Source organism: Gopherus flavomarginatus, chromosome 1 (assembly GCF_025201925.1).
Source record: "Gopherus flavomarginatus isolate rGopFla2 chromosome 1, rGopFla2.mat.asm, whole genome shotgun sequence".
Lineage (NCBI taxonomy): Eukaryota > Metazoa > Chordata > Testudines > Testudinidae > Gopherus > Gopherus flavomarginatus.
Window position 1 is genome coordinate 70,499,513 of NC_066617.1, and position 13,518 is coordinate 70,513,030.

General features: G+C 43.6%; 1 protein-coding gene across 2 annotated transcripts in view; it reads right to left on the reverse strand.

The window, feature by feature from the left end:
* Positions 1–833: 833 nt before the first annotated feature.
* The window catches only part of PTPRB (protein tyrosine phosphatase receptor type B), a 92,103-nt gene continuing 79,418 nt past the window's right edge, over positions 834–13,518 (reverse strand). For both annotated transcript variants that reach the window (XM_050934083.1, XM_050934092.1), the window contains 5 exons: positions 11,833–11,955; positions 11,469–11,632; positions 10,425–10,560; positions 5,764–5,884; positions 834–4,719 (listed from right to left, as the gene is read on the reverse strand). In XM_050934083.1, the coding sequence (XP_050790040.1) occupies positions 4,697–4,719; positions 5,764–5,884; positions 10,425–10,560; positions 11,469–11,632; positions 11,833–11,955 (567 nt within the window). In that variant the 3' untranslated portion in view covers positions 834–4,696. The remainder of the gene's footprint in view (positions 4,720–5,763; positions 5,885–10,424; positions 10,561–11,468; positions 11,633–11,832; positions 11,956–13,518) is intronic.

Below are 13,518 nucleotides of genomic sequence, written 5' to 3' on the forward strand. Positions count from 1 at the left end.
TCACTCACTCGGGGCCCCGCAGCGCACTGCAAGAGCACAACTAGCACCCCCTGGCGAGAGAGTCCCCTCTGGCTGTGTCTGGAGGAGCCGCTCCAGGCGAGGCATGACCCCGCGGTATGCAAGCTCCTCGCCTCAGGGCTCTCTGGCCACCACCGATTCCCGCTCGCCCGCACATTCTACACACTCAGTGCCGCAGGGCTCTCTGCTCCTTCCAACTCAGGAACAGCAGGTACCAGTCCCTGGCCGTGGCCGGGTGCCTCCTCCTGGGGACGCTCAGCAGCTGGCGCTGTTGCCGCCGCCGGCCTCTCCCGCCTCCACTGCCCCCGCGTCGTGCCGCCGGGAGTCGGGACCAGGTCCTGCAGCGAACCCGCTCCCCCGGCGCGCCGCCAATCCACCATGGCCACCTATAGCAAAGAGGCCCAGGTGAGCGGGCCCCTCCACGCCCCCGGGCAGGTCTCCTCACCAGGTAAGGGGACGTAGGAACCCATTGGCAGGCCGCTGAGGTGGCGCCTCTCTCGTGGGGGCGCGGCTCTGTCCCTCACTGGCTGTGTGCTTGGGACTCCAGCAGGCAGCAGCGTGCCATTAAAAATTGGCTCGTGTGCCATCTTTGGCACGCGTGCCGTAGGTTGCCGGCCTCTGCAATAGCATATGGTGTATGCACTTCTCTCACGCACAGTCAAGCAGAAAAAATTTAAGGCAACAGTTGATGAATTTAATGTTCTCTGAAGACTGTCTCATTTAAAAATCAAACTCACTTACGACCTTTTCCCTAAACAGCAGGACAACACAAATCCATAATGCAAAAGCAGTCAGATAGAAGACGAGGACATGAGTTTAAATGAACTGTTTTATTCATGAACTGTGTGTTAAATACACTCAAATATAGTTGCTTTGTAGACTGGAGTTAAAAATATAAAAGTATACATAACAAATACATAAATAAACCATAGTAGCGTAGTTCTGTGCTCATCTAGTGTTTGTTAGAAACACAGATATGACTAATTAAATAGCATATGAAAATGAAATATTTTCTGCAGCCATTTTTCTGAAACTTTACCCAGGCACAAAATTTGCTAAACAATTCTTTTTAAAGCTAGCAATGTAAACTGGTGTGCCATTTGAGAACACCCTATAGTCAGCTACTTGACTTACTATAGGGTTTTAGCTTTCAAATTAAACAAAAAAGCCAACCTGCAAATTACTCATCCAACATTACTGATACTATATACCACGGTACCACACTAGTCCATAGTCAAATGTATTTTCTGCTACAGTCATTCAACAAGACCAATCTTATCTAGTTCACTGATCTGCTAGGTCATGAGTAATAAGCTGCTTTTACTTTGGGCATCATGGTGGCACAGGAAAGTCACTACACCCGCTAGAAAGAGGATGAGCCCAGGACAACAGGCCACAGGGAGCCTGCTAGTGCAAACTTATCTTTAATTCAGAGATGCACCCTCCATGGACAACGGGGCCCAGAATGCAATGCTCAGAAGGTTGAGGCTGAGCACAGTATCATCAACAAAATGACTGTCATCTTATGCTTCAGCCTATTCACACAACTGAATGTCCTTGAAGCATTGCCAGACAGGCAACTAATTGTATGCAATTGCGAGCCATACTAGTTATGGGTAGTGCATTGTGTACAAAGACATGCAGTTGCTGTAAGCCAGACCTCAGTGTTACACTTGAGTAGCTACAATCTATGGCTCTTGGACAAGTCACCCACAGCTCACCCCCTCCCTCCCCTTTTCCCAGATGATAACTCTCAGGCCATTACCACCCAGTTTAGGAATAGTAACTTTGAATTGTACTTGGTCTCACTTTGCTGTCTATTGTTTCTACGCTTTGCTTTCCAAGGCACAGCATCAACTCCATGGCCTACTATGTAAGCTGACCACAAAGCCGCTCTTAGGTCTTTATGGGCACTACAGCTGAAGGGAAATTCTTTATGTAGCGGCCTAAGGAGTACTTTTTTGGCAGGCATTTATCAAGCACATTTAAGCCACATAAATAACTATAGCAGCAGATATAATTTATAAAGTTGCACTTTCATGACATCTTCACAGTGTGTCTATTGCAATCATTTATTTCAATGACCTAGTTGTAATTATTAAAAAAAACAACCCTCCGCGCTAAATCTTCTAGCTATGTTCTATGAAAGGTTTTGCTAAAATAGGTAGTAGGCCTTGCATTGGTATTGCACAGACTAAAACAATTCATCACAATTTTTATTAAATACTTGTCAATCAAAAAAATGGTTAACGAAGGGCCCAGTCCTGCAAATGATGATGTACGTAAGTGTTATTGCTCATGTAAATAGTTCCATTGCCATTAATTGGACTATTCAAAAGGGGGAGGGGGGGATTTTTTTACAAGCTTGGGCCCCAACTGTGCAAATACTAGCTCAAGGGTTAACAACATCGAATGCTGCTTTTTAACCTTGCCATTGGAACCCATCGAGAAGGGGATTCTTAGCCATATAGTATATAAAAAGCTTCAGTTGAGGATTATTTTCCTTAACAGCTATCTGTCTTCAGTACTGCAGTTCCCTATAGTCCAGCCTTTTTGCTTTAACAGTTCCCTACCAGTTCTGGCATTCTACTTCAAGGCACAATAAATATAATTAATTACACTAACTGGTGGCTTCTTGCACCAAAAATATTACAGCACTTCTGCCATTTAATTTGTTCTCAGTATAATTATACTGGCGCCACATGAATATGTCAGCTTATTAGCTAGCACGCAGAACGTGTGGGTGGGGGTTTCACCTGTGAAGCAAGGGGTCCACGGGCCAAGGAATCAAGGTCATTGTCACACAAAATTGTCTAAACAGTTAAAGACACCCTCTGGAGCAGCTGCAGGAAGGGTGTCTGGTAAGGAGTAGGGGGATGCCGGAGTGAGTGGAAAGGCACAAAAACTGTATGAATGGTCCTATCTAGGGGAATTTGGGTGCCTGCAGTGTTCGTGAGTAGAAATCCCTGCGTGTTCTGTGTTGGCCAAATGCACCCAGTCCGAGTGGAAAATTAGAGGAAAATTCTGCAAGGGCAGCCCTGGCATTTTCCTCTGTCTTCCATTGTCACTTTCATGGGTGTTTCTGCAGCAGGGAGGGACTAGCCCCAGCATGCAGAGGTGCAAAAAAGGCCTATGTCCTTCTCTCTTCCTGAAACCTGGGGCACGGTTCCTTCTTCTTACCCCTAATACATGATTTTATTTTAATTTTGTGGAACAGGAGCTGTTTTCTCCTCACAGTTGGGGCGCTCTGCTGGCTGGGACAGTATTAAACTCTATGGGCCACACAGCCTGCAGTGGAGGTATTGACATGCCAAAGAACAGGGAATTTACAGCATCAGACCCTCATTTGAACAAGTTCTCCTCCAAACAGCTCTGCCCCTTCCTTTCAACAAAAATAGTCTAAGTTTTTGTCTTGTGGCAGGCCAAGCTTTCGCCAGATAACCTGTGTGGAAAGAGATCGGAAGGCAGGCCGAACTACCAGGCCTTTCCTTTCTCCTTTGAAAAGGATTGTTCTTTAAACAAAGTTTTCATTATATTTTAATAGTGAACAGTCCCTTTCCTGTTAATTCAAAGTGAGTTTTTTTTAAAACAGAAAGAAACAAATGCTATTGATGGGAGTGGTCAGATTACAGTATCATCAAGGGAAAAGTATCTCCAATAAAGAGCAATGACAGCTTAAATGCCACTATTACTGTGAAAACTATTTCCATCTTTGGCATCTATAAATCTGCATATTCCTGGAAGGTCTATACTGATGTTATCTAGCCCAGCCTACTCTTTAAACTCTCTTGATAATGACTTTTGTTTTAAAGAGTGATAAAAATTGCCAGGTTTTGCAGCATCACGGAAGTAAGTCTCTGCATGTCAGTCCGGGTGAATGCATGTGTAGTTTATTTATTGTCTTTGGTTGCTGTATGCATTCATTTATGTAGTCAAATCTAACTCTGGTCAAATCTAACCCTGACCTCCCATCAGAGTAAAAGAAGAGTTCTATTAAACTGCAAGGCAACATATGTTAATATTTTTCCACTGACATTCAGATTACAGTGAAACAGTTGTTCATAGTGAAGTGGATGGTTTTTTATTTGAATGTTAATGAGCTTTTGGTAAATGTTACATTGCAGTGCCCTGGCATTGTGGATTTCATCCATTCTGATCAAATCACAAGCAATCAGCAATCAATTTAAAGTTTAGAATTCCTATGTAGGACTACTATCCTTTACTAAACGTATATCTTATTTCATCTTGTGACCACTGAGTCAGCTAAAAAGGCTGGCTATCCTTAATGGATTTTTCTTGTATATTAAGTGCCAATACATAACCTACTCCAAACTCAGCAGTTCCTTTTGACACACAGTTTAAAATAGTTTATGTAGAAAAGTTCCAAAAAACTTTAGTATGGAAAAATAGTATTATCTGATGCTTAATATTAATATAAACATTATAGAAAAATACATATTTACATAACACCAAAATACAATTATATACAATAATATCTATTACACTTAAATTATATATTTTTTTTAAAAATCACCAGACCAATAAATTATACACAGCTTCAATAGAAATGTCTGGCACCTCTCTAGTGCATGAAACACACACACACACACACACACACACACACACACACACACACACTTAACAGATCTGATCACAAAAGCAGGTGTCTGTTACATTCTTAGTGTCTCGAATAAACAGCATCTGAAAGCAAGGAAAACGGATTAGAAAAATCACCAGTCTGTTTTATTTTCATCTTTAGCAGATGAATACGGTGTGTGGGGAAGTGGCAGAGCACCAGCGTGGTCTAGCGATTGGTATGACAAGAGTGAGGCACTGAGCAAGTTCCCACTCACATCTCCGCCATTACACTTCAGTCAAGAGTTGTACAACTCCTGTTATTTCAGTCTTTGGCCTCTCACACATAGAGGAGGGAAATTTTTTTCCACTTGGGAAAGGAGCCAGACTTTGAAGATAGGTCATCAACAATGGAAAGCAAATGGCATATTACTGTTAAAAATCACTTGTGTTGCACTGGAAATACACATGGTGTTTCATGAACATAAAACATTTTCTCTCTCCCAACAAGCTTCTAAGTAAAATGGACCAGACAAATGTGAGATGTGAGGTAAGCATGTGCAAGGGAAACGAGGGACAGCTGGTGAAGTGAAGGAGGAAACAAATATTTCTGGGCGAAGTGAATTTTAATGAGGAGGAGAGAGGCTTGGAGGCTGTTCCTATCACAGGGGACAGCTTAATAGTGTGTGAGATAGCAAGAGGTGAAAGAAAGCTAACAGGCGTAGTAAGTGACGGCACTGGGAGGTGTATAAGGAGTGAGGGGGTGGTGTAGGAGGAAATGAGATCAGAGACGTAGGTGTGGAAGTGAAGCTGGGATTTAATGGGGAAGCCAATGGAGAGGCGAATGAGATGGCCAGAGTGACAAGAGAGGAAGACAACTGTAGCACCAGCATTTTGGATACAGGGGAAGGGAGAAGAGGTGAGAAGAATAGGATGACCAGATGTCCTGATTTTATAGGGACAATCCCGATTTTTGGGTCTTTTTCTTATATAGGCTTCTATTACCCCCCACCCGGTCCCGATTTTTCACATCTGTCTGGTCACCCTAGAGAAGAAAGCAAGTCTGACAGGAGGTTATAATAACCCAGGCAAGAGATAATGCAATATGTCCCTGGCTATTAAATTGTGAATCTGAAATACTTTATAATTCAATAACTTTGTCCTACCTACCTCTGTGATACTCTGGATTCACATTTTCATATATTGGAAACAAGGGATTTTCTTGTTCACTGCGTAGCTTTCTTGCTCTTAACACGTCTCTCACACACTGATGTAAATAGACATACTGACACTAGAAAAGAGGGAGGGAAGTGTCAGAAATGAGTGAAATCTGCAAAAGAGTAAGAGAGGCTTACACTCAGATACCACTGAATGGTAAAACATGGAGTGTTTTGCAACACCTTTGTTCTACGGGAGATAAAAAGTCATGTCAGTTGTTATGGGAATGTGATCTTCTTCATAAGATTTTTATTTGAGCGGGTTTGGAAAATTCTCCAATGAAAATTTTTTCCACTGGAAAACAGCATTTTGTTGAAACTGAAAATTCCCATAGGACCATGTCGATATCAACAACACTTCTTTTCAAAAAGAAATTTAAAAAAAAAATGTCAAAATGTTCTGTTTTGACAAATTTGGAATGGAATGTTTCAATTTTTCCAAATCAAAATGGACTTTTAGTTTTGAAATAGCTTTTATTTCATACTGTTAAAATAATGAAAAAATTAAAATATTGAAATCAAAATGAAATGTTTCCATTGACTTAAAACTTGATTTTTTTTCAAAATGTTTGTTTCGTGGGAAATTTCAGAATTATTCAATTTCATTCTGATTCAGAACTAAACACATTTTGAAATAACAGAAACTCCTATGACATGGAAATTCTGGGCTCTGCACAACTGATCTTTATAGCAGCTTTCCAGATTACTATTGCTACTAGTGCAAAACATTAAGCCTCATGTGACATAATGATATAAGCCTTAGTCAAGTATGTTTTTCTACGTTCCTGATAACAAGAGTAGGATGTGCTCAGGGCTACTTCCATGCTTGGCAGGGAAGTGCAGTTAAGTCCTGTTTATACTGGACAAGGAAAGCCTGAGGGATCCTCTTCTAACAAATTATATTTAAATATGGATTTTTTTTTACCAGAAAGAGTCAAGAACTGAACTTAAATATATAAGAACTGGACTGACAGGACTTAAATATGCTATAAACTGGTTTATTAGACTATGATATTGACTGTGACATTCCTGGTTTTCCACCAAGGTTAGCCCTTGTCTATGTAGGCCAAGTGAACTGTGCTGTCTCCTTTCTAAGGATAGTGTTTGAATAGTTTACTAGGGTATGTCTACATCTACAATTTTGCAGCGCTGGTTGTTACAGCTGTATTAGTACAGCTGTATAGGGCCAGCACTGCAGAGTGGCCACACTTACAGCAACCAGCGCTGCAAATGGTGTTAGATGTGGCCACACTGCAGCGCTGTTGGTCGGCTTCAAGGGGGGTTCGGGGAACGCGAGAGCAAACCGCGGGGAAGCAGGTCTCCTTCCCCGGTTTGCTCCAGTGTTCCCCGAACCCCCTTGCAAGCAGATCTCCTTCCCCGCGGTTTGCTCTCGCGTTCCCCGAACCCCCGTGCAAGCAGGTCTCCTTCCCCGCGGTTTGCTCTCGCGTTCCCCGAACCCCCTCCGTGCAAGCAGGTCTCCTTCCCCGCGGTGTGCTCTCGCGTTCCCCGAACCCCCGAGCAAGCAGGTCTCCTTCCCCGCAGTTTGCTCTCGCATTCCTCGAACCCCCCTGCAAACCGCGGGGAAGGAGACCTGCTTGCATGGGGTTCGGGGAACGCGAGAGCAAACCGCGGGGAAGGAGACCTGCTTGCACGGGGGTTCGGGGAACGCGAGAGCACACCGCGGGGAAGGAGACCTGCTTGCTCGGGGGTTCGGGGAACGCGAGAGCAAACCGCCGGGAAGGAGACCTGCTTCCCCACGGTTTGCTCTCGCGTTCCCCGAACCCCCCTGCAAACCGCGGGGAAGGAGACCCGCTTGGGGGGGGATTCGGAGAACACCGGAGCAAACCGCGGGGAAGGAGACCTGCTTGATTACCAGAGAGGCTTCCTCAGGTATGCTGGGATACCTGCTTATTCCACGGAGGTCAAGAAAAACGCTGGTAAGTGTCTACACTTGATTACCAGCGCTGGATCACCAGCGCTGGATCCTCTACACCCGAGACAAAACGGGAGTACGGCCAGCGCTGCAAACAGGGAGTTGCAGCGCTGGTGATGCCCTGCAGATGTGTACACCTCCTAAGTTGCAGCGCTGTAACCCCCTCACCAGCGCTGCAACTTTGTGATGTAGACAAGCCCACTAGAAAGGAGCTAAGGTGTTGTTTAGACCAGTGTGGACAGGACCTAACTGATATGATCAGCTATTCACCCAGGTTGCCTTTGCTTATGCATAAAATGCTAACGCCCCAAGCCTGGCCATTCTCTCAGAGCAATGACCACTGGAACACTAGCATTACATGACAAATGTATTCTAGTACCCATAGACCCACAGACATTAGCGAACACCTCCTCAAACTAAGGCTCTTGCTTCTAATTTTATTTTGCCTTAAAGGCATCATTTCCCCAGGGAACACACCTTTTTTTTTTTTTTAACAATTCCTCTTCATTTGCATAACAAGTTTAATTGTTGCTCTGTACTTTTTTCTCTATGGTCCTCTCTCTGGGAAAATTACGAAACCTGCTGTCATGCACATAAGGCTGCTGTCTCCAGGGAACAGAATTCTGCACCCCACCCACCTATTCAGTGGAAATCTGGCCAGGGCACAGCATCTTCGGTTAGCAGATACTGCTAAGGGCCCATGCAGTGAGTGAAATGGGGCAGCGATTCCCTGCCAGTTAGACCGCTCCCTATCGTGCTAGCCAATATTATTTCATTGTTTCCTTGTGCTCTCCTGTTGGCTCTTGTCTGGGGTTTACAATCTATGTCTCAGGCAGGGGCTGTCTTTTCATTCTGGGTCCGTACATTGTGAAGCACAATGGGACCCTGCTCCATGACTGGAGCTCCGAGGTGCAGGGGCGGCAAGTTATATGGGCCCATGGTGCCCGTGCTCAAGCAAATCTAGGGCATGGGGGCTCAGCTCTATCAATGTTTGGGGCTGGGTCTCTTCCCTGGCCCTGTGTGTGCCTCCCCCGGACTGTCCCTGCCTGCACCCAGGGCAGCGGGCGGCTGCCCTGCTGCTCTGTGCTGTACTCCCTTGCTGGCCGCTGCTAGCTACAAAAGGGAGTAGCACCAGCGGCAGCGGCTGAGGAGGAGGGGAAGAGGCACACACATGATGGCAGCCCTCCCTTTCCCCACCCCCGGCAGCCAGATACCTCAGGTTCAGTGGAGCCTGGAACTCCAGCACTTTCCAAAATAGTTTACTAAACACAACCCTTGTAGTAGTTACCTTCATCCCAGAATTATGAGATACCTTCAATACAGGGAGAAGCACCAAGAGAATGAGAAAATCATTTATAAAAGGTTTGTAATAACTTCTTTTTGTGCTGGATGCGCTCCGTAGACTGGGAAGGGAAGGGATCAGAATATTAATCTGGGCTCAATTCAGTTTTCATTTTTGCGACAATTTTACCCCAGGATTGTTCTGAGGATTCTCACTGTTCGCTGTATTGAGGCTGCTACTTCAGGAGCTCGGGTGGGACTCGAGCCATCACTGCAAGGGTTCGGGATAAGATGGAAGAGTTGGTGGTAGCTGTGATGAGTTGTTTCCACACTTCTGTCAGACATTTTACCTGGGAATGGCATTTGATTGGGACTTTATGCCAGGCCAACACCGAGGATCCACAACCAGGAAACTTCTGGGAAACTCTGACTTTGTACTAACTAGAACTCTTCAGTGATTAAGATAGCATTGAAATAAAATTCAGTGTCTCATGCCCATGTGCGGCTTTTGCAGACATTGGCAAACTTAGCCACCCATAACATAACCTCTCAATTGCAACAAAGAGCTACACTGGTCTCAGGCTGCACAGCCCAGAAAACTCACTCCGATTTCTCTATTAACACGTTCCACAGAGACAATGTACAAGCTGCCTCCATTACTCTCTGTTATTAAATTAGTCCCTAAGTGTTTAGCCACCATTCTCTGAAAGTGATTTTCCTGCACTTTTAAAAGCATAAAAGACCTGCTTAACCTGTGCTAACACAATAGATTCAGTCCCTTCTGCATAATGTGTTAGGAAAAGATTGATCTTTCTTCCCAATAGCATAATGAAAGATGGACATGTCAGCCCAGTAAGTGCAAGGACACCACACAGCTGCAAGGTCAGAGTGCTACAGTTTTAAAATAATAAACACGTGAGTAATTATCTCCATCCTCCATTGTTTTCTCCCTTTATGTCTGCCTAGCTATCCATCTTAGTGCCCATCTCCAGTGTACTTAAATGCTTATGTTCCTTCCCCCAATATATTTATCTAACTCAGTAACTCCAGTGCAATGTGCTGTTAAAGGTCTGCTGCATTACATTCATGGGGATGACTGCAGTTCAGTGGTGGGTGAAGTGATCCCTATTTCTAAGATTTGTATAGAGCTTGATATATAAGGGCCTGATGCAGCTCCATGGAAGACAATGGAAAAAAATCCCATTAGCTTCAGCAGGAATTAGATCAGGTTCTAAGTGCTACTGTACCTGTTAACTATCTTACAGCGGTGCCACACGGCCTAATTTATGAACAGTTGTGAAGTGCTTTGAGATCCTCAGATGAAACACTTTCTGTGTTAAAACTATTATTAGTATATGAATGATGAAGATGTGCCGTTCTGTGCCACATCCAAAGCTTACCTCTGTCTGAACCATGTGAACCCTGTGAAGTCTTAGATCATGCACTGCTCCATAAATATCCACTGAGTCTTTAGAATCTAGTTGCTGAAGGATTCGATCCAATGCAATGAATGTGCCTGTCCTACCAACACCAGCACTGAAAAGAGATGGAAAATACAAACCCACTAGGTCAAAGCTCTCACCATCTTTACACTTCACTTAGGCAAGGAACAGATTTGCATTGCTATAGATCCATCATGGTGTTTGGGTTAAGTGCACTATACAAGTGGCAGCTCTAGGATTTCAGATGATAATAGTTTACAGTGGAACTAGATTTTTCGTTTGGAGTCACAGAAGAGCTAGTTGTGATATCTCCTGTACCTGTTTGTCACTATGGATCAAATTAGGCTGACAGTTCAATATATCCAAATCTGTGACTAGGGAGCCTTTAAAGCTCTTTTCTTTCTAGAGATAAATCAGCAGATTTAGACTATGACCCTGAATATGGACCCAAATGTTGTAGTTAACCTACAAAGCTTTACATTTTGGGGTGAGGTTCTTTGGCCTGTGTTATGCAGGAGGTCAGACTAGATGGTCACAATGGTCCCTTCTGGCCTTAAACATCTATGAAGATCTGGACACATATTTGCAGCTCAGATTTACCCCTAGTTACATTTTTTCTTAATTAAAAAGGGGTAATGAGACTTTGGGCCAGAGCCAGCAGTGCAAAGGAGACTTAAAAATCTGCCACAAGGCAGCACCTGAGGGTCCCCCTGGAATAGCAGGCATGCCAGGGACAGTGCTCTAGTAGTCCTGCCTGGAGGTATGACCTCCTAAGAACTGTTATTCACTGCCACTAGTTGGGCACCCAGCATCTCCCAGGATGAGGGCATGTGTGTCAAACACTATTCTGGACCACCTAGCCCACAGTCTGTCGATTAAAGCCTGTGGCTGTTCTATAGAAATTAAAGCAAAAGTTACCCCCTGACAGACACCAACAGTAGAGATCTTTTAAATATATTTTATAAACTTCCTGAACCAATGACATCCTGCTTTCATTTATACCTGCAGTGCAGAATGGTTGGTCCGGTGTCTGGAGTCCTGTTGATATAATCCCTTACAGTTCTTACAAACTGTATCAGGGACTGGGTGGTCTCTGGAACTCCATGGTCTGGCCATACTGTGTAATGAAAGTGACGAATGAGCCTCTTTGAGTCAAGCTGCTCTTCCTGTCGGATCACAGAAATGTGGATAATCAGAACAGTTAAGAGGCAGATGTTCTAACACACCATGTCTTTGTAATGAACGTCATGTTCTGTTACAGCTGCCACTAGGGAGTACGTCACTGGAGAGCAATCAGGATGTGTGAGGTTTAACCATTCTAAGTTTTCCTAACAGATTTTTTTTAAATAACATAAAATAAACATACACTACAAATTTTAAACTCCCTTATTGTCCATTCCGGAAGCACGGACTCCGACAGCATCTCAACTATCAGGTCTCCGTAATACAAGGAATCCTGGTCCAGGGGCCAGTAATGATCGCACTTCACCTGTATGGACAAAGGAAAGAGTGTTTCAATAATAACAAAAACTGGAGCCAACCTGTCATATTTAATCAACTTCCTATCTGCTCAATTTTTGCACAGGGTTCCTAACTGTTCCCCCCTGTGCCAGGGTGGCAAGAAGCAGTCATGCATCAGTTGATGGACAATTAAGGCAGCTAAAATAATCCATATGCACATGTACTTAACAAAGGACCTAAACACATGCTTAGCTTAGTATGCAAGAGGTCCCATTGAGTTAGGTATTGCTTAAGTACTTTGCTATATCAGGGCCTAAACAGAAAAAAGCATTTCTACATACACTTACGATTGCTTTTACTCTTTAGACTATGTTTAAAGCAGAGGTTGATCTGGGCTGATTCAGTGAACCAGTACTTTTTCCTAGAGAGTGTGCTAGAATCTGCCATTTTATTTAAAAAAAAATAATAATTAAGTCTTCAGCTTTTTTAGTTGCTAAAGACAACCTTACATCTTACATGATCAGAGTATGAACCAATTCAGTGATATCTACCTGAGTCTGAAGACAGCCTGAAACAACAGCTCTGAAAGAAGCATGCATTGTCTTATTCATGACAAGGGTATCTTAATTATAAAGCCTACTGTTTGCAATTTAAATGTCAACACTGTTAACTATTTTACTGTTGATCAAAGCACATGAAAAGAGGAGGGATGATTATAATAAGATCAGCTGTGAGTAGACTCTTGTTTTGACAACTCAAGAAGATGGAGTTGGACCACTACTTCCCACGCTTTCCCCAATTCAATCTCTGGTTTAAAGAGTGATTGGGAATGCAGTGAGGCTGCTCTGGCATTTATTTAAAAAAAAATAAAATGCAATGGACTTGGATGTAACCATTACCTTTGTGTGTCTATATGGGGGCATGAGGGAAGGAAAGAATATTTATGGTTTTCCCAGTTTAGTCACTTGCCTCTGTACCATACATGGAAGATGTTTTCATGGTGGCAGCATAAGTTTTATGTTATAGACAGTGAAATAAGTAAGTGTAAGGCCCAGAGAAGTTTCATAATTGTAATATACTAACCTTAAATAAATAGACCATGAAGTACATGTAATGCAGGCATTTATCTCATGATCTTTATTGATTTCCACCTTTGTACTCCCATATCCCAACCCTTTGTACATTGTCATCCCTTGCAACATTATGTCTCCCCACTGGTATTGAGAAGCCCTTATGTAAATAGTCACACTGAAGTCACTCACTGTGATTATAGTTGCAGAATTAGGCCCTTAGAGATTGCAACTCTGTTATATTTACCCCATAAGTGCCATGGGTGCTTCAGATACTGTGTTTGTGCTGTGGGTTCTATTGTCAGCTCTCTCACTGACCCGCTGTGCGACCTTGGATTAGTCACTTCACCTCTTTGTGCCTCTGTTTCCCCACATATCCTTTTTCTGTCTTGTCTATTTAGACCACAAGGGCCAGATGTTTAAAGGCATGCAAGCACCTAACTCCTACTGCAATCAAAGAGATTTAGGTGCCTAAATACCTTAAAAAACCTGGTTCTAAGCTCGTAGGGGCAGGCATTGTC